We start from the raw sequence: 23,739 nt of genomic DNA, 5'->3' as shown, positions 1-23,739 counted from the left end.
CTCGTGGCGCACGGGTCAAGTCCCGGAGGACTGGAAAAGGGCCAATGTGGTTCCCATTTTCAAGAAGGGGAGGAAGGAGGACCCGGGCAACTATAGGCCAGTCAGTCTCACCTCCATCCTTGGCAAAGTCTTTGAAAAAATTATCAAGGCTCACATTTGTGAGAGCCCGGCAGGGCAAGTTATGCTGAGGGGAAACCAGCACGGGTTCGTGGCAGGCAGATCGTGCCTGACCAATCTAGTCTCTTTTTATGACCAGGTTACAAAACGCCTCGACGCAGGAGGAGGGGTGGATGTCGTATACTTGGACTTCAGGAAGTCCTTTGATACGGTATCCCACCCCATACTGGTGAACAAGTTAAGGGGCTGTGACTTGGATGACTGCACAGTCCGGTGGGTGGAGAATTGGCTGGAGGGTCGCACCCAGAGAGTTGTGGTGGATGGGTCGGTTTCGACCTGGAGGGGTGTGGGCAGTGGGGTCCCGCAGGGCTCGGTCCTTGGACCGATACTCTTTAATGTCTTCATCAGCGACTTGGATGAGGGAGTGAAATGTACTCTGCCCAAATTTGCAGATGACACTAAGCTATGGGGCGAAGTGGACACGCCGGAGGGCAGGGAGCAGCTGCAAGCAGACCTGGACAGGTTAGACAAGTGGGCAGAAAACAACAGAATGCAGTTCAACAAGGAGAAATGCAAAGTGCTGCATCTAGGGAGGAAAAATGTCCAGCACACCTACAGCCTAGGAAATGACCTGTTGGGTGGCACGGAGGTGGAGAGGGATCTTGGAGTCCTAGTGGACTCCAAGATGAACATGAGTCAGCCGTGTGACGAAACCATCAGAAAAGCCAATGGCAGTTTATCGTGCATCAGCAGATGCATGACAAATAGGTCCAAGGAGGTGATACTTTCCCTCTATCGGGCGCTGGTCAGACCGCAGCTGGAGTACTGCGTGCAATTCCGGGCGCCGCACTTCACGAAGGATGCGGATAACCTGGAGAGGGTCCAGAGAAGGGCCACTCGTATGGTTAAGGGCCTGCAGGCCAAGCCCTACGAGGAGAGACTAGAGAAACTGGACCTTTTCAGCCTCCGCAAGAGAAGGTTGAGAGGCGACCTGGTGGCTGCCTATAAGTTCATCAGGGGGGCACAGAAGGGAATTGGTGAGTATTTATTCACCAAGGCCCCCCCGGGGGTTACAAGAAATAATGGCCACAAGCTAGAAGAGAGCAGATTTAGATTGGATATTAGGAGGAACTTCTTCACAGTTCGAGTGGCCAAGGTCTGGAATGGGCTCCCAAGGGAGGTGGTGCTCTCCCCTACCCTGGGGGTCTTCAAGCGAAGGTTAGATGTGTATCTAGCTGGGGTAATGTAGGCCCAGCACTCTTTCCTGCTTATGCAGGGGGTCGGACTCGATGATCTATTGAGGTCCCTTCTGACCCTAGTATCTATGAATCTATGAATAAGCCATGAAAACCACTAATTAAACAAGAGAAATTCATGTACACAGCTACTCCATCAAAAGCCTTTCCTTCTGGCTTGCTCTAATTCTTCCTCCATACACTTGTTGCTCTTTAACACTAACTGCAATTAAGAAAATTAAAACAGGCTAATGTAGTTCTTAATGAGACTTTTTATTTCATTACTGATTCTTATTGAAGTTTAATGAGTTTATGCACCTTCAGTATGCTTTCTCAAGAGAAAGTTTGCAGAAGGCTTCTTTTGCAGCAGACATTTCAATCTCTTAGGGAGAGAATTAGGAGGTTTCCCAAAAGACTTGTCAGATCTGTTCAGAGATCTCTGCAATTTTTCAGCGTAGGAGTGGCCAATCTGCAGCATGTCTGCCACAAGTGCCACAGGCAGCCGTGTTGTGGGGCACTCATAAGCTTGGGGAGGTGAGAAGGCAGCACAGCAGCAGACAGGACAGGAAGCAAAAAGCAGAGCAGCAGATCAAGTCAGGGAAGGGGACTGGAGTGGCTCAATTTGTAGCATGCGTGCCAAAAAGGGTAGCCCCCACTGCTTTAAAGTACTATGAGAGTCTCTGCTTCTAAAAAGAGCAGACAAATTCATTTAATGGGGTGAAAAACATGTACTGCAACATTATCTCCACGTCAGAAACCACAGGATTGTGGTCAGAACACAAGACAAAGGGACATGAACTCTAGTTCTGAACCCAGAGCAACTGTCTCTCCAACTTCACTCTGTGCAGAATGCAAGTAACTTTATTTGCATTACCTACCATGAAACACATTAAATATTTAACTATTTCTCTTGTGTGTATGAAACAACTAGTTTGAAGCCATTTCTTAAAACCTTTTAAGTCAATAATGTGAGTATTAAACAGTGGTCTGAGAAGCAGCCTTAGAAGAATTAGTACTTGCATCACTTGTACATTTAAAAGGTGGTGGTGGACAGAGCGGAGGACTGGAAGGGAGAAGCTTGTTCAGAAAATAATTTACTATACTGAAGTCTTAATATCTTGAGATTGATTCTAAAAGAAAACAGCTAGAAAACCTTACTCTCAAATACATTTTATGACCACAATCAAATGAAATACTACCTGAAATAGCGTAGTCTCCATTTGGTGATGCCACGGTGATTGCTGATGCATTGCCAATGCTCTCTACTGGCCCCAGGCCCACATGATTACTGAAACTCAGAACGTGCCATCCCATAACTTTAGCGAGCTGCTGAACTGCATGGACTTGATGCTGGGACATCTAAAAGAAGACAGAGGTTCATGGTGTTTTTCCTTTGTGCCTTGCAATGGATATCTTATGTTTAGTTTTCCCTAGCTTCCATTTCTTTTTCCTGGTCTATATTAGGTTTTTAAATGCTTTTTTCCCCACTGAGACTTAATCATACAAAAATTCATATGATACCAACTAGAAATTTGTTTTTGTCCAAGTCTACACCAGCTCATTTGTGAACAGAGAGCTGAAAAGATGTATGAACCTTTTACATTTTACCCTTATACATGGGTCTGAGTTTTTAAAGATCAATTAGCATAGATCTCTAGAATCACTAAAACTTTAAGTGTAAGATTACACATCTAATTAAGGAGAGACTAAAATTAGAGAGACAATTTCTTCTATAAAACAATTGCAGAAAGGGCTCCAGAATAACCAATAGGAAACAATATTACAGGGCAAATTTGGAAAGACACAAGTTGGGCTTTGGCACAATGCAGAGATCATCACACTTTCTACTTGGGACTTACATCCAATGGAAGGTAGGGTAATTGCTTGGAAGAGCTAAAATCCTTTTCAATGGAGTGATTTAACAGTTGGAAGCAAGGAGGTATTAGTGCTAGACAGCCAGCCAGCTCTCCATGGTGGAGTTTGAAAACCATCTGGCTAGTGAAAGCAATAGCTTCGATAAAATTGATTTTAACTCCCTGTCAGGGTTCCATATAATTCAAATCAGGCAAACTTAATTCAGAATACTCTGCTGATCAAATGCCTGTGTCTATGCTATGTAGAATGCACTACTAGAAACACCGCTGCTGCTGAAACAAAACAAAACCTTGTTCTAAACAATTCAGAAACCATACTTCATTCAAATGCCAATTATCAGGTAATATCAGATACAAAGCTGGAAATTCTGTGTCAGTGTTGAAAGTGACAGCAGTTATAGGCATGTGAACTATAAAGATTCTCTGCCCCTAACAGGATATGGTTACCTTAGCAGACATGGTGAGAACCATGTCAGATGCTTAGTGTGAGGTTTCTAGCAAGCACAGCATACTGACCGTTCATATGGTAGGCAACACGTACTTTGCAGCTAAGTATATTTCAAATTTATTTGTGTGCCACTGGTACTTCTGAACCTGGCTACAGTGTGCTGCCATTTTTGGAATCAGTTGCCACAGCTGACATATAGGTGTTTCTTGAAGAATTTAATCAACCATGAGAAGCCTGGAATATAAATCTTCTTCTACAGTTCTCCATTCTACGCATGTATGGTTCTTTGAGTAGATGTGATATCTTTTATTAGACCAACTATGTATTCTATGCAGAATTTCTAACAACCTTCCATCTTTGACACCTTTAAGTGATACTTTTGTCCCAACTGTACTCATGTACTTGCTACAATTTGTCCCAGAGACATATGGCAATATGCATACAGTTACGTAGTTTATACAGATGTATACAAGTTCCATGTTATTCTTTTTCTAGTCTTTACGTTTACCTGAGACAGAAGGAAATCCTGCAGCTCTTGCTCTTGGTGGGATAATGTGATAACTCTTCCATCCCTGTGCACGACTCGGATCTGTTCAACTCCAATGTTCAGTTGTAGCTGAATAGACCTTTACAAGGACAAAAATACATGTATATTTACTAAAACTGCCTAAAAGTTGGCAGAAGACATCCATTTTAATTTAAGAATGAAGTACCTTAAACATACTAAAGAATAATCCTGTAGGAAGCTCACACCTCAACAGACTCTATTACTTCCTGGGACAGAAAAGGGAAACAGCTGTTTTCTGAATGACTAACAAAAGCAGGAGTCTTTAAATATTATGCAAGTTCTACTTGTTTTTAAATATTTTGATTAACCCAACATCTGCTGGTCTACAATCACCACATCTACTGGTAATACAAAACCATGCATGTCTACTCTAGTCTGTAGACAAGGATTGCTATAAACAAGGATTTTTTTAAAATTCCTATTCCTTAAGTGATACTAAAGCACAAAATCCTCTAAACTGCAGTTTTACATTTTTTCACAAAACTGGACCTAGCAGCAAGATAATACAAAGAAACTGGGCTCATCTGTGATCCCAGCAACTTCTGGGTCACCCAACGTAGTAAAAGAACTAACAGCTTCTCTAAAAGGAAGCCAGCATCAAAATAACTGAAGTAACAAACTGGACTATTATTACACCTCCAGTATTTTGGTGCAAGTCTGTGTGCAGAGACTTCATGGTCCAGTAGGCAAGACCCAGCAAGGAGGGCAGAGTGGGGTGGGGTAGGGAAGCTCAGTGCTTCCACCACGAGCCCCATGCCACCATGGTGAGGAACTCCCTGCCCACTGGTAGAAGTAGGGCTGGCAGCATGGAGTTGTGTCTGTCACTGCCGCTAGGCAGGCACGGGGGGTGCCTTGCCATGGTGGCGCAGGACTCATGGCAACAGCAATGAATTTCCCTACTTGGCTTCGCTGTGCCTTGCCACGCCAGGTCTCAGCTACTGGGCTGCAGAGGTCTTGTGGGGAGGGCAGCAGGGTGGGGAGGGCAAGCCTGCAGCAAGCAGCCTGCATCTGCCTCCAAAACGCCACAGCACCCACTGTCTCCCATATGTGGCATCCAGGCTTGAGTACTGCTGTAAGCAGGGGGCTGCAGACTTGGGTCCCTGACCCCACAGCCCTGGCAGCTGAGGGCCCCCTCCAACAGGACTGGGGGTGGGGGTTGTTGGGAAAGAAGGGCACCAGCAGAGCCAGGAGGGAGCTGTGGTTGGGGAGTGAGGGCCATCATTGGCAGGGGCGGGAAGTGAGAGCCACAGGCAGGGACAGGGGGCTGAGAGCAAAGGGCACTGGAAGGGGTGGGGAGGCTGTGGGTGGGGAGTGAGGGGCACCGGCAGGCCCAGGGTGCTGCAGTTGTGGAGTGAGGGGCAAGAGGGGCAATGGCATGCACAAGGCAGCAGCATATCAGGGTTGCTCAGCACCACAAAGTAGTGCAGGGGGGACAATTGCTGCTGGATCCTTGTCCTGGTGAGCTAAAGGGGGCAGGGGGAGCTCTGATTTTCATGATGAAAAAAGCTGAACTCAGGTAATCAGGTTCAAGATTTGACTCCTTTTGGGGGGGGAGGGAAAGGGAAGAGAAAGAGACTCTATTATGGTCACTTATTTGAAGAAAATGTAGTTATCTATTTATTAAATTCCTATATAAATGTAACTTTTAGATATAGGAGAGAGGTAACTTTGAGGGGGGTAACTTTCCTTCCTAAAACAAATATGAACAGAGATTAATGTTGCTTCTTTAAAGTCACATGTATCACAATGTAGGAAAAGCAAAACATTTTCTCATTCTTAACAAATGAATAATCCACATCTGCAGAGCTTTCATACTTACTTGCATATCTGCTCATAACCTTGAGAAGTTATTAAAACCTTAACACTGGATTCATAAACATCATTTATGTTGGACCAATGGGCCTGAATCTGTGGATCTTCAATGCGACTAGCAAGACTATCAATGGTTCGAGCAGTTCTAAAACAAAACAAAGACATACCACCCTCAATAGACAATATGCACGATTGTCTTTTCTCCAAGGGCAGAGGGGAAGTAAGCAAGCCTCTGTCTGATCTAGTTGACTGTGCAAGATAACATTTATGTTCAAGTCAGATATTTGTTGTTCAGCTGTATACGGAGAACACCCCCCTTACCCCCCCAGAGAAAGTCATCTTTTTCCCAAAGTGGTACATAAATCTATTGGTAGGCTGCAATATAAGGACTGCATAAAAAGAGAAGTAAGTGCTGAACACTCTTGTGCTCATATTCCATAGAAGTTTTATACAGACTTGAAGATAATAAACTACTGATTCTCAATACCTAGAAATGAAGTCTTACAAAAGCATTCAGCAATGAAGAATAAGGTTTAGAAACACTTTGAAAGTTAATCACCAGCCTGGGGTGCAAGATGCTAGTAGTCTGGCTTTACCTTGGCTTTAACCAGAGTGGCCTGTGCACATACCTGCGCCTCAGAAAGATATGTTTTGCCTGCTTAATAATCTTTTCCAGAAGCCCTTCATTGGACTGCAAGGAGTTGATATCATTTTTGTCAAATGCCTGAGGTCCTGCCAGCTTCATTCTCTTATGGCCAAATGGTGCACTAGCTGGGTGTGGCATTACCGTGGAGCTCAAAGTTTGCTTGTGAAACTGTAACAGACAAAACCAATTAGAAATGAGAGGAACGCACACCCCAGTAACGGCATGCAGTTTGCTAACATACGCTGCTTCACCTCTCAAAAGAATGACTTGAAACAAATGTACAATTCCACAAAAAATGGAGTACTTGGGGTAGCCAAAAGAACACAAAGTAGTCTCTGTGCTTCTACTTTTAGGTTCTGCAATGGACAGTGCCTTGAGGTCCTTTCCATGTTTTTCCACTGAGTGGGTGCTTTAACGAGAGAAAGCTATTCCTATAAATTAGGAAAATGTAAACGTCAGCCAATTTTTATGGTTTCACAGCTCACAGGCAGCACAGAGCCTGGATTACTTAGCCCCCTTTAATAAAAGACCTATTTGCCAGTGTATTTTCTCATCTGTGTAGCAGCCGCAAGGTTACTGAGCTCTGCTGCAGTACAAGTTCCACTGAGAGCAACAAGCCTGTTCAGAAGGGCTCTCACTTAAGAGAAACAATGAGGACAGATTAGAAGAAATTTACAGGTGGGAACAGAGCTGTGATGTAGAAGATGCTACTTTTGGCAAGAAAACTCAGAACTTTCTGGATATGGTGTGTTTGAGGCTGTGCATTCCTTTGTGCCCTGACACACTCCTCTACCACCCAAGGGAACACAAAGGGTCACAGGCTCAGTCATTACTTAATGCCTTCTATTAAATAAAATTCTATCGTCAGGCTCCAGAAGCAATGCAGGTAGTGCTTTTCTTTTGTCAATGCCTGCACTGATATCTGCTTTAAAGAGCCTGACAACCAATTTCTGGAGCAAGAGAATGGTGAGGAGTCTTAATGCAGGAATGATTCAGAACCATCTTCTTGTAATCAAGAGGCTAAATCAAGGGAATAATATTTCACACAGGTACAAGGGGAGCTCCTAATATCAGCCTTGCTCCATTTATACAATGGAGACACTTCTTTAGACATGTAAGAGGACTGCTTTACACAGGGAGGAACTGACTGACCTCTAATAGTGCAATAGTGTCATGACATTGTATTCAAGACTCCAAACCAGACTCCTGAAGGAAAAACAATGTCAGTGTTCAACTAAAATGTATTACCTCTCTGATCAGCTGATGCAAGTTGTGTTCCAGGACATAGAGATGATCCTCTGGACTTTGTCTGTCAGAGGCAGACTTTTGAGATTTCTTATCATTAGAAGAGTGACACAAGGATATAGACAACTGCAATCCTGCACAAAAAATTAAGAAAATAACCGTCAATATTTTCATGTAGACTAACTTATAGCCAGAGTATCTTTTTTTATTCTTTTCTCCTTTCCTCCTCTTCTTACCATAGTGTTAGCTTTCAAAGCAATATTTAAAATTTCAGAGAAGATAAAACAATGAGGTCAGACTGCAGTTGAAAAGCAAATAACATCTCATAAAAAACTGCAACATTTTAATTTAATATATAATTAATCAAAGAACCTGTAGCTGGTCTGACCTTGGCTGCTAGGTCAACAGAAGTCAGAGATGGAGGTGTTTTCCATCTTTATGGAATCAAGCAAATAGAAAAAAAGGAAACTCTTCATAACATTGCAGGGAAAGAATAACTTACATACAACATTGCTTCAGTACGTTTTTGAATGAATGCAGAAAAATAGCCTTGAGCAGGTGTAGTCAGGTTCAAGAATGGAGAATTCTCTAAACAACTAGTGATGCTTTCAGGTTCCCCATACTACTGATCTTCCAAGATAAATGGCAACCAATTTACCTCTCTTCAAGGTCTATTAACAGATTAAATTTTTCTCCTATACAGCATCAACTGACACACAACCTCAAAGTATGACCTCCATGAGGTGGTGCTTTTGGCTATCATTATTTTTGATGGACAGAGAATTGTGTTTAAAAACAATGCCACCAGTGGTGTAAGTACACTCACTGGCTGAAGTATGGTCATGTGGGGATTTTTTATATTGTTGTTTCTTGGATCTTCTTATTTAGTTGGAATTAACTGCAGAATTCAGGGAACATCATACATCTATTTGGTATGAGTAAGATGTAAACTTATTTACCAAGAAAACCTTCATATTTAGTCAGTGTTTCAGTCTGGATTCCCCATTTATAGAACAAGAGTATCCCAAAAGTTTCCTACCTGGAAAAGGCTGAGAGATGATCTGGTTCTTCACAACAATGTGAGGAATTTGTGACTTAATTTGAACTGCTTCTCTTGACAGCTGGGCAAAGATTTCTTTGCATAACAGGACATTTTGTGCAGCTTCTAGTTTTGTCTGCCAATGTGGAGCACCTAAGAAAAATGAATGGTGCTTGTTCTTTTAAAAAAGTAGCAAAGAACAACTATTGTATACAGCTCTTAAGGAATGACTAAGGCACCAGGTAAGATGGTTAAAGAGGCTAGAAAAGTCTGGACTACTGTTTCCACCTAATCTGAACCTTGTTATAACACCATAAGAGTGCACAGAAAACACAACACTAGTGAATTTTAAATAGACTCTTCCTATATTTATATTAATTAGTTGTATTGGGTTAGACCTACAGCTTCAGATCCAGTTTCCCATGCACTGGAAGCTTGCAACACAAGATATGTAAAATACGCCCACGAAAAGAAAGTCAAAGCACTTTCAAAAGCCAAGTAGATGTTTCACTATGGAGTTAGGCATCTAGGACACTTCTATATTTTTTCGGGGGGTGGGGGGCCAGCGTAACACTTTAGAGTGACTCCAACAGCTACTCTAATTAAAGCATCTCCCTGTCTCATGTAAAGCTCTTGTGTGTAATTAAAGCGTGTAAAGCTCATTCAAAGCTCCTCCATGTCTCGTGTAAAGTTCCTCCGTATAAGTAAAGCTCCTCTGTGTAATTACAGTGCCTCAGTGTCTTGTGTAAAGGTCATTCAACAAGTTTTAGTTCAAGTGCCACCACTGCTATTTTGAAGTGGGGGGATCCTAATACAGGAGACATAGAAGCTGGCTGGAGTGTGACAGTTACCAATTAATTACCAATGATTGCCAGTGATTAATTGGCAACTGAAGATTGTTGGTAATCATTGGTGATCACCTGTAATTATTGGTTAAACGAGCCTGCTCCAACATGCTGTAATTACAGTATCAGAGCAGCCTCTGCACTTGTGTACAGGCTAGTTCCTGATTTTTTTAAGTTATTGCCCAAGTAAACAAATAGATACCATATGCTATGCCCTAAACGTAAAAAGTGCCATAGGTGTCCAGACCCTTGCTAGAGCTTCCTGTTTTACAGAAACCAGTACCAGTAGTTATGAAGAAAGTTCAAGAGTCTCCTACAGACAGCTGTGGAACAAACTCCACCTACTGGCAGGATCTAAGCCCCTCCAATTACTGATTATTGTATGAAGCATTAGGATTTATGACTTTGTTTGGTAGTGCTGAAGTTCCCATTATCTGTAAAAGCATCTAATCCTTTTGGTTTTTCTAGGCTCTTAGATTCCCTGTGGAAACCTACTGCTGTAAGATAGCGGATGAAAGAGATGTTATGAAAGACCCATTTCCTTTTAGCTTGCATCACACCTTTCATTTTCATAAAATGTAAACATTCCTAGTATTGAGAAAAGGTATATAAATGCAGCTCATTTCCCTATCTATACCTCTAGCATATCACCTCACACAGTTTCATTTCTGAGATTTAACTATCAATATTTTCAGTTGCTCTCTATCCCTCTAAATTATTTTATTGCTCACCTTGCAACCTTTTCTAAACAGGATACATCTTTTGGAATGGAGTGACCAGAGCAGTCTAGCATTCCAGGTGGGGCCATATGCCTATAAACCATGAGGAAGTTAGTTTTGGCACTGAGAACTTCCCACCTAGAATGTCCCATATGAAAACATTTAGATCTCAGAAATAAAGAAGAGCATCTAAGCTGACTTTGCTGCCATAGCAATTAGTAGGGAAAGTTCTCTTGAAGTAACCAAGACGTAAACCGCTCAGGACCTTACAGAGCAAAATCAACACCTTTAATTGGACAAGCTGGCTAATGCAGACCTTTAAAAATGGTGCAAGTCACTTAGTGAGGTTGCATATAGGGTACTTACTATTGAGCACTGTACCTGCTGGATCAAGTAAATTCCAATTTAGAATAAAGCTTCTGAATAACTCATGAAGTCAATATTTATTAACACAATCACTAACTTCACCTTTACTCCCTGCAGTTTGCTACATTGTACATTTAAAAAAAAAATCTACTACTTCATCAGTTCCTGCCTTTAATGAACAGCAAGAGACCAAAAGAACATAGGTTGTGCTGCCAACTTATAAGCATCCACTATTCAATACTCGATCTTAGTGACAGTAGGAATTGATGTCATCTACCTAAATTTGACTTGAAACAGAATCAAAGTTATGGGATTCTTCAGCCTGGAAAAGCACAGGCTCAGGGGGACCTGGTGGCTGCCTACAAGTATATAAGGGGTGTATATCACGATCTGGGGGAATGCCTGTTCACCAGAGCGCCCCAAGGGATGACAAGATCAAATGGTCACAAACTCCTCCAAGACCGTTTCAGGCTGGACATGAGGAAGAGCTTCTTTACTATCTGACCCCCCAAGGCCTGGAACAGACTGCCGCCAGAGGTGGTGCAAGCACCTACTTCAGACCCTTTAGAGACATTTGGATGTTTATCTTGCTGGGATCCTTTGACTCCAGCTGACTTCCTGCCCCTGGGGAAGGGGGTTGGACTCAATGATCTCCCAAGGTCCCTTCTAGCCCTAATGTCCATGAAATCTATGAAAGCAGTGACTTAAATACAAGAAGCTCCCAGATGCAAGTCTCTCACCTTTCTGCCCCTCTTCCACAAAATCATAGATATTACAGCTTAACTACTTTTGTGACTGTAATAACTACAAACAAGATACTTGATTTAGTGTAGATGCCACCCGAAAAACTTATAAAACCAGAGAAACAAGAGAAAAGACAACTTAAATGGGAAATCAGAGCTTCAATATAAAACAGAAACCCCCTAACCAATATCCCATTCCTAGTTTCATCTACTAAATGCTTACCAAAGATCTCTATTTCATAAAATGTGCAAAGTTGAAATTGAAATAGCAATCGCACTTGATTTTCAGCAGGCAATGACAAATGAATCAATAGCTTTACTTCAGCAGCTAAGGGGATGAATGAAAGTCACTGAAATGATATTTAGACCTTCAGAACCATTATATTTATTTAGCCATTTTGAAGGAGCCATATTTGCAAAACCTCAACCGTAATCCAGTATAGAATTTCCAGTAAATCAAGAATCAGAAAATGTCCCTCTGTTCTTGTTTTCTACCACCACAAATACTTCCTTATTAAGCATTAAATTCAAACCCCTCGAGAGTGACATTTAACAAATGGTACCTGGTTTTGATTTTGGCAAAGGTCTTTTAAAGAGGTTAACTGTGCCAAGGTCACCTATATCTGGAGCTTGCTTTTGAATAGAAACCTGTACAAGAAAAAAGGAGATTGTTTTGTCTCATTCTGCATACTAGTATATGAATAATTACACCCTGGGGACCTAAGCAATTTTGAGCCCATGCAATTTTGCGCATAAAAGGCATGACCATGCACAGTTGCAATATTTTGCATCATTTAACCATGGCGGGCTCTGTGCCTCCACCTCCACGGGGCTGGGAGCCTCATTTCAGCTGGAAGCCCCATGATGTGGAGGCACAGAGCCTCATGACTAGACAGCTGGGTAAGTGGGAAGGGGAGCTCCTGACTACGAGGGGCAGAGGGTAGGTGTCAGGGTGCATGTGGGTGGGGTTTGTGGGTCAGTATGGGCTGCATGCCACTGGGCCGGGTGGGCTCCATGAGGCGCGAGTTGCTGAGGGCTCTGCCTCCCTCTGCCAACGGTGGGGGCTCTGCACCATAGGGGTGGGAGGATATTTGGTGTGGTGGGGGGCTCACACCCACCCACACGCCCATACCTTCATAACTCCCCCACATGCCCACAAAAACCACACAATGTCATACCCAGACTTCCTCACAAAGCCCATACACAACCCTCTTCATAATCCCCCCACAAACTCCACGCTCCCACACCTTCACAAATCCCCCCCCAAATACCCCACAACCATACAAAGTACCTGCATATATTTTTAAAGAAAGCTCAAATAGTGTTATATAGTAAAATCCGTGTTAAACAGCATTCTACAAGCCAAAATACTCTATTAACTACAATTTTCGGCTGCTGCCACCCCCGCCTCCACTCTGTGTGCGGCTGCCACTAGCCCCCTCTCCCCTGCGTGACTCGGGTAACTGGAATTTTTACATAACTGACACCTAGCATTCCCCATTCATGCCGAATAACAGGGCTTTTACTGTATTTAGTTTAATTTGTTTAAAAAAAGTAATTAATTTTGCATAATTTTGAGCTTTTCTGCGCAATTCCCTGGGGTTTAAATAATGTAGAAATTATACTATATATATTTGACACACCTTTATATAGGCTGATCCCTCTAAATCACTTGGAATCTGAACATCCAGTGGACAATAATCTTCAGGGATTTTCTTATCTAGATCAATGTCTGTGTTTTTTATCACTTCAAACGTGCCATGATGAGGGAAGAGGGATCCTAAAAAAGGGAAGAAGAGGGATGTACATGTTATGTCATAGAACGTACATGTTCCTGTGAACAATGGAAACTTTCAAAAGAAAATGTTTCTGTTATAGGAAGTCCTCATACATTTGTACCATGCAAAAGGAGTATTACTTAGATTTGATTTACTTGGCTGTTTCAAAATAATTAAATTTGTCTCCTCATAGTGTATAAAAAGCAATGATTTTTGTACAGAAAGGACAGAGTGGGGAAAAGGGGGGGAGGGGTTGCGCTCTATGTTAAGGAGCAATATACATCAACCCTCATCAAGACAGAATCAAAGGATGAGGAATTAGAAGGACTGTGGGTTAGGCTACATGGGGGGCAAGGAGAAAAGGATTTGGTGGTAGGGGTCTGCTACAGACCCCCACATCAAGGGGAAGAAATAGATTTGGGGCTCCTGAGGCAACTCTCAGAGACCATAAAAGCTAAAGAGGCGGTGGTCATGGGGGACCTAAACTACCCGGACATCTGCTGGGAGACACAGACAGCAAAGTCCCACCGCTCACGCAGGTTTCTAACCTGTGTACAGGACCTCCACCTGACGCAGGAGGTACATGGTCCCACTAGGGGGAATGCCTTACTGGATCTGGTATTGGCAACGGGGGATGACATAGTAGGGGACCTACAGATCGGTAGCCATCTGGGGGACAGTGATCACCTAAAAGTACAATTCAACATAAGGCGTCGAGTGGGTAAGGTAACCAGTAGGGTGAACGTGCTGGACTTTAGGAAAGCTGATTTCAGCGAACTCAGGCGATTAGTGAAGGATGCACTGCAGAGTAGTAGTTTTGAAATGATGGGAGCCCAAGAAGGGTGGCTGTGCCTTAAGGAAGCTATCCTTCGAGCACAAAGCGAGACGATCCCCGTGCGAGGTAAAAGAGGGAAAGGGGCCAGGAGGCTTCCCTGGCTGACCAGAGAAATCCAGGGCAGACTAAGGGCCAAAAGGGGAGCACATAAAAAGTGGAAACAGGGAGAGATCACCAAAGAGGAATATACCTCTTCTGCTCGTGCTTGTAGGGAGGCAGTTAGACAGGCCAAAGCTACCATGGAGCTGAGGATGGCAACCCAAGTAAAAGACAATAAGAAATTGTTTTTTAGATATATAGGGAGTAAAAGGAAGGCCCAGGGAGGAATAGGACCCCTGCTAAATGGGCAGAAACAATTGGTGACGGACAGAGGGGACAAGGCTGAACTCCTCAACGAGTTCTTCGCCTCAGTGTTCCTAAGCGAGAGGCATGACAAGTCTCTCACTGGGAGTGTAGGGAGGCAGCAGCAAGGCACCAGACTTCCACGCGTGGACCCTGAGGTGGTGCAGGGTCACTTGGAGGAACTGGATGCCTTTAAGTCGGCAGGCCCGGATGAGCTCCATCCGAGGGTACTGAAGGCACTGGCCGACATCATTGCAGAGCCACTGGCGGGAATATTTGAACGCTCGTGGCGCACGGGTCAAGTCCCGGAGGACTGGAAAAGGGCCAATGTGGTTCCCATTTTCAAGAAGGGGAGGAAGGAGGACCCGGGTAACTATAGGCCAGTCAGTCTCACCTCCATCCTTGGCAAAATCTTTGAGAAAATCATCAAGGCTCACATTTGTGAGAGCCCGGCAGGACAAATTATGCTGAGGGGAAACCAGCACGGGTTCGTGGCAGGTAGATCGTGCCTGACCAATCTAGTCTCTTTTTATGACCAGGTTACAAAACGCCTCGACGCAGGAGGAGGGGTGGATGTCGTATACTTGGACTTCAGGAAGGCCTTTGATATGGTATCCCACCCCATACTGGTGAACAAGTTAAGGGGCTGTGACTTGGATTACTGCACAGTCCGGTGGGTGGAGAATTGGCTGGAGGGTCGCACCCAGAGAGTTGTGGTGGATGGGTCGGTTTCGACCTGGAAGAGTGTGGGCAGTGGGGTCCCGCAGGGCTCGGTCCTTGGACCGATACTCTTTAATGTCTTCATCAGCGACTTGGATGAGGGGGTGAAATGTACTCTGTCCAAGTTTGCAGATGACACTAAGCTATGGGGCGAAGTGAACACGCCGGAGGGCAGGGAACAGCTGCAAGCAGACCTGGACAGGTTAGACAAGTGGGCAGAAAACAACAGAATGCAGTTCAACAAGGAGAAATGCAAAGTGCTGCATCTAGGGAGGAAAAATGTCCAGCACACCTACAGCCTAGGAAATGACCTGCTGGGTGGCACGGAAGTGGAAAGGGATCTTGGAGTCCTAGTGGACTCCAAGATGAACATGAGTCGGCAGTGTGACGAAACCATCAGAAAAGCCAATGGCACTTTATCGTGCATCAGCAGATGCATGACAAATAGGTCCAAGGAGGTGATACTTCCCCTCTATCGGGCGCTGGTCAGACCGCAGCTGGAGTACTGCGTGCAATTCTGGGCGCCGCACTTCAAGAAGGATGCGGATAACCTGGAGAGGGTCCAGAGAAGGGCCACTCGTATGGTTAAGGGCCTGCAGGCCAAGCCCTACGAGGAGAGATTAGAGAAACTCGACCTTTTCAGCCTCCGCAAGAGAAGGTTGAGAGGCGACATGGTGGCTGCCTATAAGTTCGTCAGGGGGGCACAGAAGGGAATTGGTGAGTATTTATTCACCAAGGCGCCCCCGGGGGTTACAAGAAATAATGGGCACAAGCTAGAGGAGAGCAGATTTAGATTGGATATTAGGAGGAACTTCTTCAGAGTTCGAGTGGCCAAGGTCTGGAACGGGCTCCCAAGGGAGGTGGTGCTCTCCCCTACCCTGGGGGTATTCAAGAGAAGGTTGGATGTGTATCTAGCTGGGGTAATGTAGGCCCAGCACTCTTTCCTGCTTATGCAGGGGGTCGGACTCGATGATCTATTGAGGTCCCTTCCGACCCTAGCATCTATGAATCTATGAATCTATGATTCATTTTTAACTTAGACTAGTGCTATATTCGCCTTTATTCACAAGTACCTGTGCAAATGCTTAACTTGAAGTCAATAACAACATGTACATGCCTAAAGTGGGACTACTGAGGAATGGAATTCAGCACTTGTAGTAGTATTTTCAGGACCAAGATTTTAACTAGGACAATATTACCTTAGAGTAACTGCCACACAAACAGCATTTTTGTGTCTACTGTATCATGGCTCCAAAACGGAATAGGAATCTTACATTAACTAAGTAAAACAAACTTGGACGAGGGAGTGAAGTGTACCATGTCCAAGTTTGCAGATGATACAAAACTGTGGCGAGAAGTTGACACACCAGAGGGCAGGGAACAACTACAGGCAGACCTGGACAGGTTGGACAAATGGGCAGAAAACAATAGAATGCAATTTAACAAGGAGAAATTCAAAGTGCTGTACCTAGGGAGGAAACTTGTCCAGCACACCGACTGCCTAGGAAATGACCTGCTCAGTAGCATGGAAGCGGAAAGGGATCTTGGAGTCCTAGTGGACTCCAAGATGAATATGAGTCGTCAGTGTGACAAAAGTCATCAGAAAAGCTAACTGCACTTTACTGTGCATCAGCAGATGCATAACAAACAGAACCAAGAAGGTGATACTTCTCCTCTATTGGGCACTGGCCAGACCCCAGTTGGAGTACTGCGTGCAGTTTTGGGTGCCACACTTCAAGAGGGATGTGAATAACCTGGAGAGGGTCCAGAGAAGGGCCACTGGTATGATTAAGGGCTTGCAGGCCAAGCCCTACGGGGAGAGACTAGGGCACCTGGACCTCTTCAGCCTCCGCAAGAGAAGGCTGAGAGGTGACCTTGTGGCTGCCTATAAATTCATCATGGGGGCACAGAAGGGAATTGGTGGGGCTCTGCTCACTAAAGCGCCCCTGGAGGTCACAAGAAATAATGGCCATAAGCTAGCAGAGAGCAAACTTAGACTGGACATTAGGTGGAACTTCTTCACAGTTAGAGTGGCCAGAACCTGGAATAGGCTCCCAAGGAGGTGGTGCTCTTCCCTAGCCTGGGGATCTTCAAGAGGAGGTTGGATGGGCATCTGGCTGGGGTCATCTGAACCCAGCACTCTTTCCTGCCTATGCAGGGAGTCGGACTCAATGATCTATTGAGGTCCCTTCTGACCCTAACATCTATGAATCTAACAATCACTCATTCAATATTCTATTAAGTACAAGTTAATACTGGAAAGTTTATACTTCAGATACAATCAGGATCTTAATTCAGAAAAGATGACACACAACTTGTTTTTTACTTTACAGAACAAATCTCAAACATCAAATTAAAAAGATGAAAAAAAAACTAGCACTTATCCAATCCAGTCTACTGCTAATGCAGGATTCTTCCTTATTGTATATATTGTATATTTTTAAATATTTCAAACACATTTAGTTTCTAGGTACCAAAAAGGCAATGGCTCTAATCAATTCCTTAGCCACCTCAGTGCCTCAGTTTCTCTCCTGTTAAGCAGCAAGTTCTTCTCTTTGCTCCTTTCTTATTCATGTCAACTCATAAATAATTCCTCTCCACTTTATAATTTAAAAGGATTTATATAATACTAACCAATCGCCAGTCATGAATAACGGATTTAAAATTACAAAGGAGTGTAAGCACTCCCTGTGCCACCACTGTCTCCTCCAGCCACCAACAAAGCCTCCCATTCCCTGCCTGTGTCTGCCTCCTCCTGAGCAGCGGGGCTCTGTCCCACCTCCCCTGCTTCCCCTCCTGTCCCCCACTTCCCTGCCAGCTGTTGGGTGGGTGCATGCCTGCCTGCCTGCCTCCCATCTGTCTCTGCCTCCACCTCCTCCACTGAGCATGAGTCGCGGGGCTTCCCTGCCTTCCCTCCCTTCCTGCCAACTGTTGGGTGCATGCATGCCTCCACCCTCACACCGGTCCACCTCTGCCTCCACACAGCCAATCGCCACCCGCCCTCTCAGCGGCACATGCACAGCTGACCAAAAGTGTTACGGACAGATAGACAGACTAAGACCTTTAATTATTTTATTCTAATATAATAATTATCAGTTGTTTCTTGAAATATCAATATTTGAGATTCCTGATAAGCAGTGATGTACCATACCTGCACTTCTGTAGCTCAGATCCCCAAGAATTTTGTCTCCTACTTTTCTCAATTTCCAGTGTTGTCTCAGTCTCAACAGCTCAGAGTTGAAATCTCTTTGCCGCTTATTTTCCTGGTTTTCTGCTACTGATTTGGATAACCTTTCTGCTCCTTTCAACAGGATTTGTGCTGCTCCAGCTAGTGACTTCTTTTTTGAAATCAACTGTAAAAACTGAGGATTCTGGAAACATGAAAATAAACATTGAATGGAAGTAAATATTTATGAGAAAAACATCTTCAAAGCAATCATTACTAGAAATTGCTGGTACTTATTTTTGCTGGCTGTTCAGTAACTTATTTAAAAAGAATTTAATGCCTCACGCTATGCTAATTAACAATTGTATTGGCAGTCTCTGCACACAGACCACTGGGACCAAAATGAGTCTTGGCATTGCCCTTTCAGACAACAGATAACAAAGTAGGAGCTGTATCAGTGGTGCACAACCCTCTAGGCCAATGACTTTCAGCCACGGTACAGCAGCATTTTGGGGTGCTGTGATAGTTTTTGAAGGGTGCTGCACTCTGGAAAGAGGAGATAGGTGAAAAGCTTAGGTGAGGAGGTAAATGCAGGCTCCTCCTTCCACCCCTCACTGCAGCACAAGCTATTTCCTGCTCCTCCTTCCCCAGCCCCTCTTCAAGCAGTTAAGCACTGTAATACATCAATTAATTTTTGAAACAGGGTGCTGCTCAACTCAAAAAGCCATAGAGGGTGCCTTAAGTCTAAAAAGATTGAGAACCATTACTCTATACCAGGAGTGTCAAACTCCTCTGGCTCTGTGGGCCAGGTATATGGCACAGGATTTGTTCACGGGCTTGATGAACAGCCAGAACGGCTACTCCCCCCCCCTTGCTGGTTTGGGACTGTACTGCATGTGGTGTTCACTCTGGCTGGATTGGGATGCGAGCTGCATGCAATGCCAGTTTCAGCTGGTCCTGGGTAGTCAACACGTGCAACGAGTCCTGGAACAACTAGAGTGGGCACCGAGTTCAGTACAGTCTAGGACTGGCTTAGTGGGCACTGGATCCAGCTTTACAGGGAGGGCCCTGGACTGACCCTTACAGATGCTGTATACAGTGCGGGCCCATGCATGCAATGCATGTCCTGGGTCCTGCGTGTAGGGCCAGTCTGGCATGTGTCAAGTGTGGGTCAGCTGTACATCCCAGGCCAGCACCAGGGCCCAGATGATAGGATTCCAGAGGCTGGATCTGGCAAGTGGGCTGCATCTGACACCCCTGCAGTTGCAGAGTCATGCCACAAAACTCTATGAAGCTACTTTTCTAATTGAAAAGGGATCTGAAAACAAAACAGCAACCTGCATGACCTCACAGTGCAGTGATTCATTGTGTGCATCTGGCTGAGGCTCAGGTCATGCTCCCTGTGCTGACACATATGAGCCAGCTATTTGCTCCCAAAGGCAAGGCTACCATGTTTCCAGATCCAAAAAAGAGAACACCTGTCATGCATCCCTGCTGGAGGGGCAGGCAACCCCTTGCCCCCCCCATCCTGTTGCAGCCCCCGCCCCCCTGCCCTGACCAAAGGTCTGGGATTTTGCTTTGGTCTGCAGCTTTGGTCTGCAGGTGCAGTAGGGGGGGCAACTGGAGGCAGCAGGGAGCACCGCATGGGTCTGCGCCCGCCTCTGCAGCTGCAGGCAGGTACATCTGTGCTCCCTGCTGCCTCCAACTGCCCTCCCCCTGTTCCTACCAGCGGAGCAAAGCACAATCCCAGACCTTTCATCAGGGCAGGGGGGTGGGGGCTGCAACAGGACATTTGGGCAGATGTGAAAAACCACCCGGACAGCGATCAGAGAGCTCAAAAAGAGGAAAACCTAGACATATGGTAACCCTACCCAAAGGTGCCACAGGATGAGGCATGTCCTTCTAGCAACAACGCGCCAGTGGAAAGCGCCCGGTGCAGGCAACCCCAGCAGGATCGCCAGGGATGGGCAAAAGGGACACCCGCCCCAGGCACCAAGTTAAAAGGGCAGCAGAACTGGCAGCGAGCTCCAAAACCACCAGGGCTTCAGGACTGAGCACCGGAGCAGGCAGAGTGCAGGTGCAGTGGTAGCCGTACCTGCTTGGGGGGTGGTGGGTCCTGCACGACGGGGTCAAGGGTCATGAACTTCTTGTCCTTGAGAATGCCGAGCACATCGTAGAGCACGCAGGTCTCAGTCAGTGCGCTGCGCAGGCTGTTCCGCACCGAGTCCCAGGGCCACAGTGACGGCTGGAACTTCACCAACCCTGGTGCATGCGCGGGAGAAGCGAATGCTCAGGGCCCAGGCGTTGCCTAGGAGACCGCCCCGCCCCCCCAAAGGCCATCACCTAGGAGACCGCCCCCCCACTCACCCTCCTCGTCCTCTGCGTCGCCGGGCGAGGCCCAGTCGCGGCCGCCGGGCCCGGGCTCGTCCTCCTCGGAGCCGCTGCCCTGGCTGAAGTCGATGCGCTGTGCCAGGCGCGCCAGGTTCTGCGACATGGAAAGCGGCTGCAGGTAGGTCTCGCTGCCATCCAGCCCCACCTCCTGCACCTGCTTCTCGCATGCCGACTCGATGCTGATCCGCACCGCCGACGCCCCCGACATCCTGCCCGTCGTGTTGCGCCGCGCCGCTTGCCCAGCTACAGGCCCCACCGGCCGCGCTACTGCGCAGACGTAAGGCCGCTACGGGAGCTGGCGAGGGACACGCCGCTTCAGGCGCGACCGCCGCGCAGCCGCAGTGCGGTCCAGCGCCAGGTACAGCTGGAGGGGCACGATCCTACGCAGCGCTAAGCTCCGGATTGCGGGTGATGCTCTCGGACAAGTGTTTGGGTTTTTTAATTTTTTTATATTACTTTTTAATTATTTTAATTTTATTTTGTTGGTTTATATATTTCTTTATTATTTAGTATTTTCATCTTTTGTTGATTTATATATTTAACATTTTCATCTTATTTAGTTCGTTTATATAGTTATTTAATCTTTTATCTATTTCATTTTCATTTCAGTTCATTATTTATTATTTAATCTTAATTTATTTGTTTTATTATTTATTTCATTTGATTTGATTTGATTTGATTTCTCTTTATTATTGTTTTTGTTTTATTTTTTTTACTCCCCTGTCAGGTGCAGGCTGTTTCTAGAAAACCAGTCTTTTTTTCAAAAGTGTGTCTTAATTAGCAAGAGAACAGCATGTCTCCTCTTCAGGATGAAGGGTCTGAATAATTTTAGTGAGAGAAGTGGTTGGTAACTTGCATTAGCTAAAATCATTTGGCTAAAATCATTCCAAGAAAAACTTAAATCTTATTTCTTGGCTATGCTTATAGCTTTGTTTCACTAGGACGTGTGATACTGTCAGAGGAATGGCAGGTTGCTTTGTCTTGCTGTTGCTTTGGGTCTTGTTCAGTGCATCTCTAACAGCACTGACAAGATGAAACAAGTCATGGTGAGTGCTATAAAAGTTAAGAATGGGGCAAAGTGGAGGGAGTAGGTTTCTCCTTGGAAAGAAGGAAATACTGTTTTCATGGTTGGTTGGATTTGATAATAGTTGTTATCCTTTCACTGGCTAGGAGCCCCTGCAGACTGGTTTTAGGAGCTGAAGTTATGTAGCACATTTAGGAGTGTGCTGCGTGTGCTGAAACAGTCCTTTGGGAGAGGGGGTGGGGAGTGAGTCAGAAAGTTCTTGAGACATATTTAATGGTTGGGGATCTGTTTAATCTACTTTTCCCTCCATTCATTTTCTGAGACATCGTGTTGATTAAGGGTTGAAATTTGATGTTGAATAAGTCCAAAAACCTACTTTTTATATCAGTAATTCAATTCTCAAAATAGCCTTTCTAATAAAATTATTTAATTCTTTAACTAGTCAGTAAGAAGAATGGATAATGACTTCTTTATTAGTCTTTGGAGGGCTGATTCTCTTCCTGAAAAGCTGCTTAAGTCTTGCCAGATAACTAATTCCCTAGCTAACATAAGTGTCACTGCATTGGCTTCATACATTAGGAATTAGATGCGTTATCAAATGACCTTACTGTATTATATATATTCTATCTCTGCATAGTAGATACTGAGAAGCTATTGAAGGCTTAGACAAAGAAGTCTGACTATAACATTTGCAACTATATCTCAAGGCTTGGCATCTCAATACCAGTAAATACAAGTACTATTCTGCTGTGGAGTAAAAAAACTCTGCAGCAATGCACATGTAAACACTGCCCCAGCTGCTAGGGCATGAGGGTGCTTCATTGTGGGGGTTGCCGGCTGGCTAGCCCTGTGCTGATACACCCTCATGTCCCAGTCAGCCTCTCTGGAGCATGGTTAGCTGGGGGGAGCAGCCCCAGGTTGACTGGCTGACCTACCCCACTCTCTACCCTGGACCTTCCAGCAGCTGGGGTTTTTCTGACCCGGTTCAATGCGCTGCTGCCTCAGACATGTGTTCAAACAGCACTTCTGGGAACAATAAACTCCAGTGCAGTTAAGTGCTGGAGTTTATGCATATGTCTTCATTGCGTGTGTAGAAGTGCCCAATTATTTCTTTTAAGTTTTGATGGTGTGCTCTTCAGGAGAAAGCAAGCATAACAATTGGGAGTCAGAGAGAGAGGCTGATTATGAAAAGCCACTTTGCATTTTCAAGGGAAATTGCTGTTCTTGAAGTAATACAGTGGAGCAGAAAGCCTTTTAGGTGATAAGGAAGAGAGAAACATGAGTCAAGTCAACAAGTTACTATGCAGTGTTAGAACTAAAAGGTATTGTTGTCATATAGCACGCAAAATGTGGTAATGTTGGACTTTTAACTTTTATTTTTGTGTTCAGGCCAGTCCCAGGATTCTGTTATGCTTCAAAATTCACCAGTTTTTTTGGGGGGGGGGGTTTGGTGGGGGGGGAATGCTGGAAAGGGAGTTGCTGTACATCCTGGGTTCTTTTTTAGCCTTAACAGTACAGTCAGTTGTAATATATCAGGTGGGAGTGGGAGTGGGAGCAGGCAGCAGTGGACAAACTGCATGCCACCCCCACTGCCTCCACACTGGAGGGATGGATATGCTGAGGGGGGATAGCTCAGGAGTTCAGCTCTTTCCCAAGAGGCCTCTGGAAAGTCCAGAATTCAGGGAGGGGTATGCAGGGTTCCCTCCCAGCCTGACTGCAGACCACTGAACAGCACTGCAGCAGTGCAGTGAAATGACACTTCATTGGCTCTGGGGAGCACTGGTCAAGGGCAAAGACCAGGCAAAAAGAGACCCTTGATAGAAAGT

At 45.1% G+C, this 23,739-nt stretch overlaps 1 protein-coding gene across 2 annotated transcripts in view; it reads right to left on the bottom strand.

The window, feature by feature from the left end:
- The window catches only part of MED17 (mediator complex subunit 17), a 31,012-nt gene extending 9,589 nt beyond the window's left edge, over positions 1 to 21,423 (bottom strand). The window contains exons 1-11 of one of the 2 annotated variants that reach the window (XR_016439639.1): positions 20,866 to 21,423; positions 20,594 to 20,760; positions 18,484 to 18,703; positions 13,301 to 13,437; positions 12,221 to 12,305; positions 8,985 to 9,137; positions 7,949 to 8,079; positions 6,684 to 6,868; positions 6,062 to 6,199; positions 4,183 to 4,300; positions 2,552 to 2,711 (exon numbers count right to left, since the gene is read on the bottom strand). Coding sequence is in view for 1 of the 2 variants with exons in the window: in XM_090030573.1 (XP_089886699.1) it covers positions 2,552 to 2,711; positions 4,183 to 4,300; positions 6,062 to 6,199; positions 6,684 to 6,868; positions 7,949 to 8,079; positions 8,985 to 9,137; positions 12,221 to 12,305; positions 13,301 to 13,437; positions 18,484 to 18,703; positions 20,594 to 20,760; positions 20,866 to 21,097 (1,726 nt within the window). In the remaining variant the exon portion in view is untranslated. The remainder of the gene's footprint in view (positions 1 to 2,551; positions 2,712 to 4,182; positions 4,301 to 6,061; positions 6,200 to 6,683; positions 6,869 to 7,948; positions 8,080 to 8,984; positions 9,138 to 12,220; positions 12,306 to 13,300; positions 13,438 to 18,483; positions 18,704 to 20,593; positions 20,761 to 20,865) is intronic. The other variant, XM_090030573.1, reaches the window with a different exon arrangement.
- Between the last annotated feature and the right edge of the window lie 2,316 nt (positions 21,424 to 23,739).

This window comes from Crocodylus siamensis, chromosome 1 (assembly GCF_052110815.1).
Source record: "Crocodylus siamensis isolate JL-2025a chromosome 1, ASM5211081v1, whole genome shotgun sequence".
In the NCBI taxonomy this organism is placed as follows: domain Eukaryota; kingdom Metazoa; phylum Chordata; order Crocodylia; family Crocodylidae; genus Crocodylus; species Crocodylus siamensis.
This window is presented reverse-complemented; position numbering and strand designations above follow the sequence as displayed.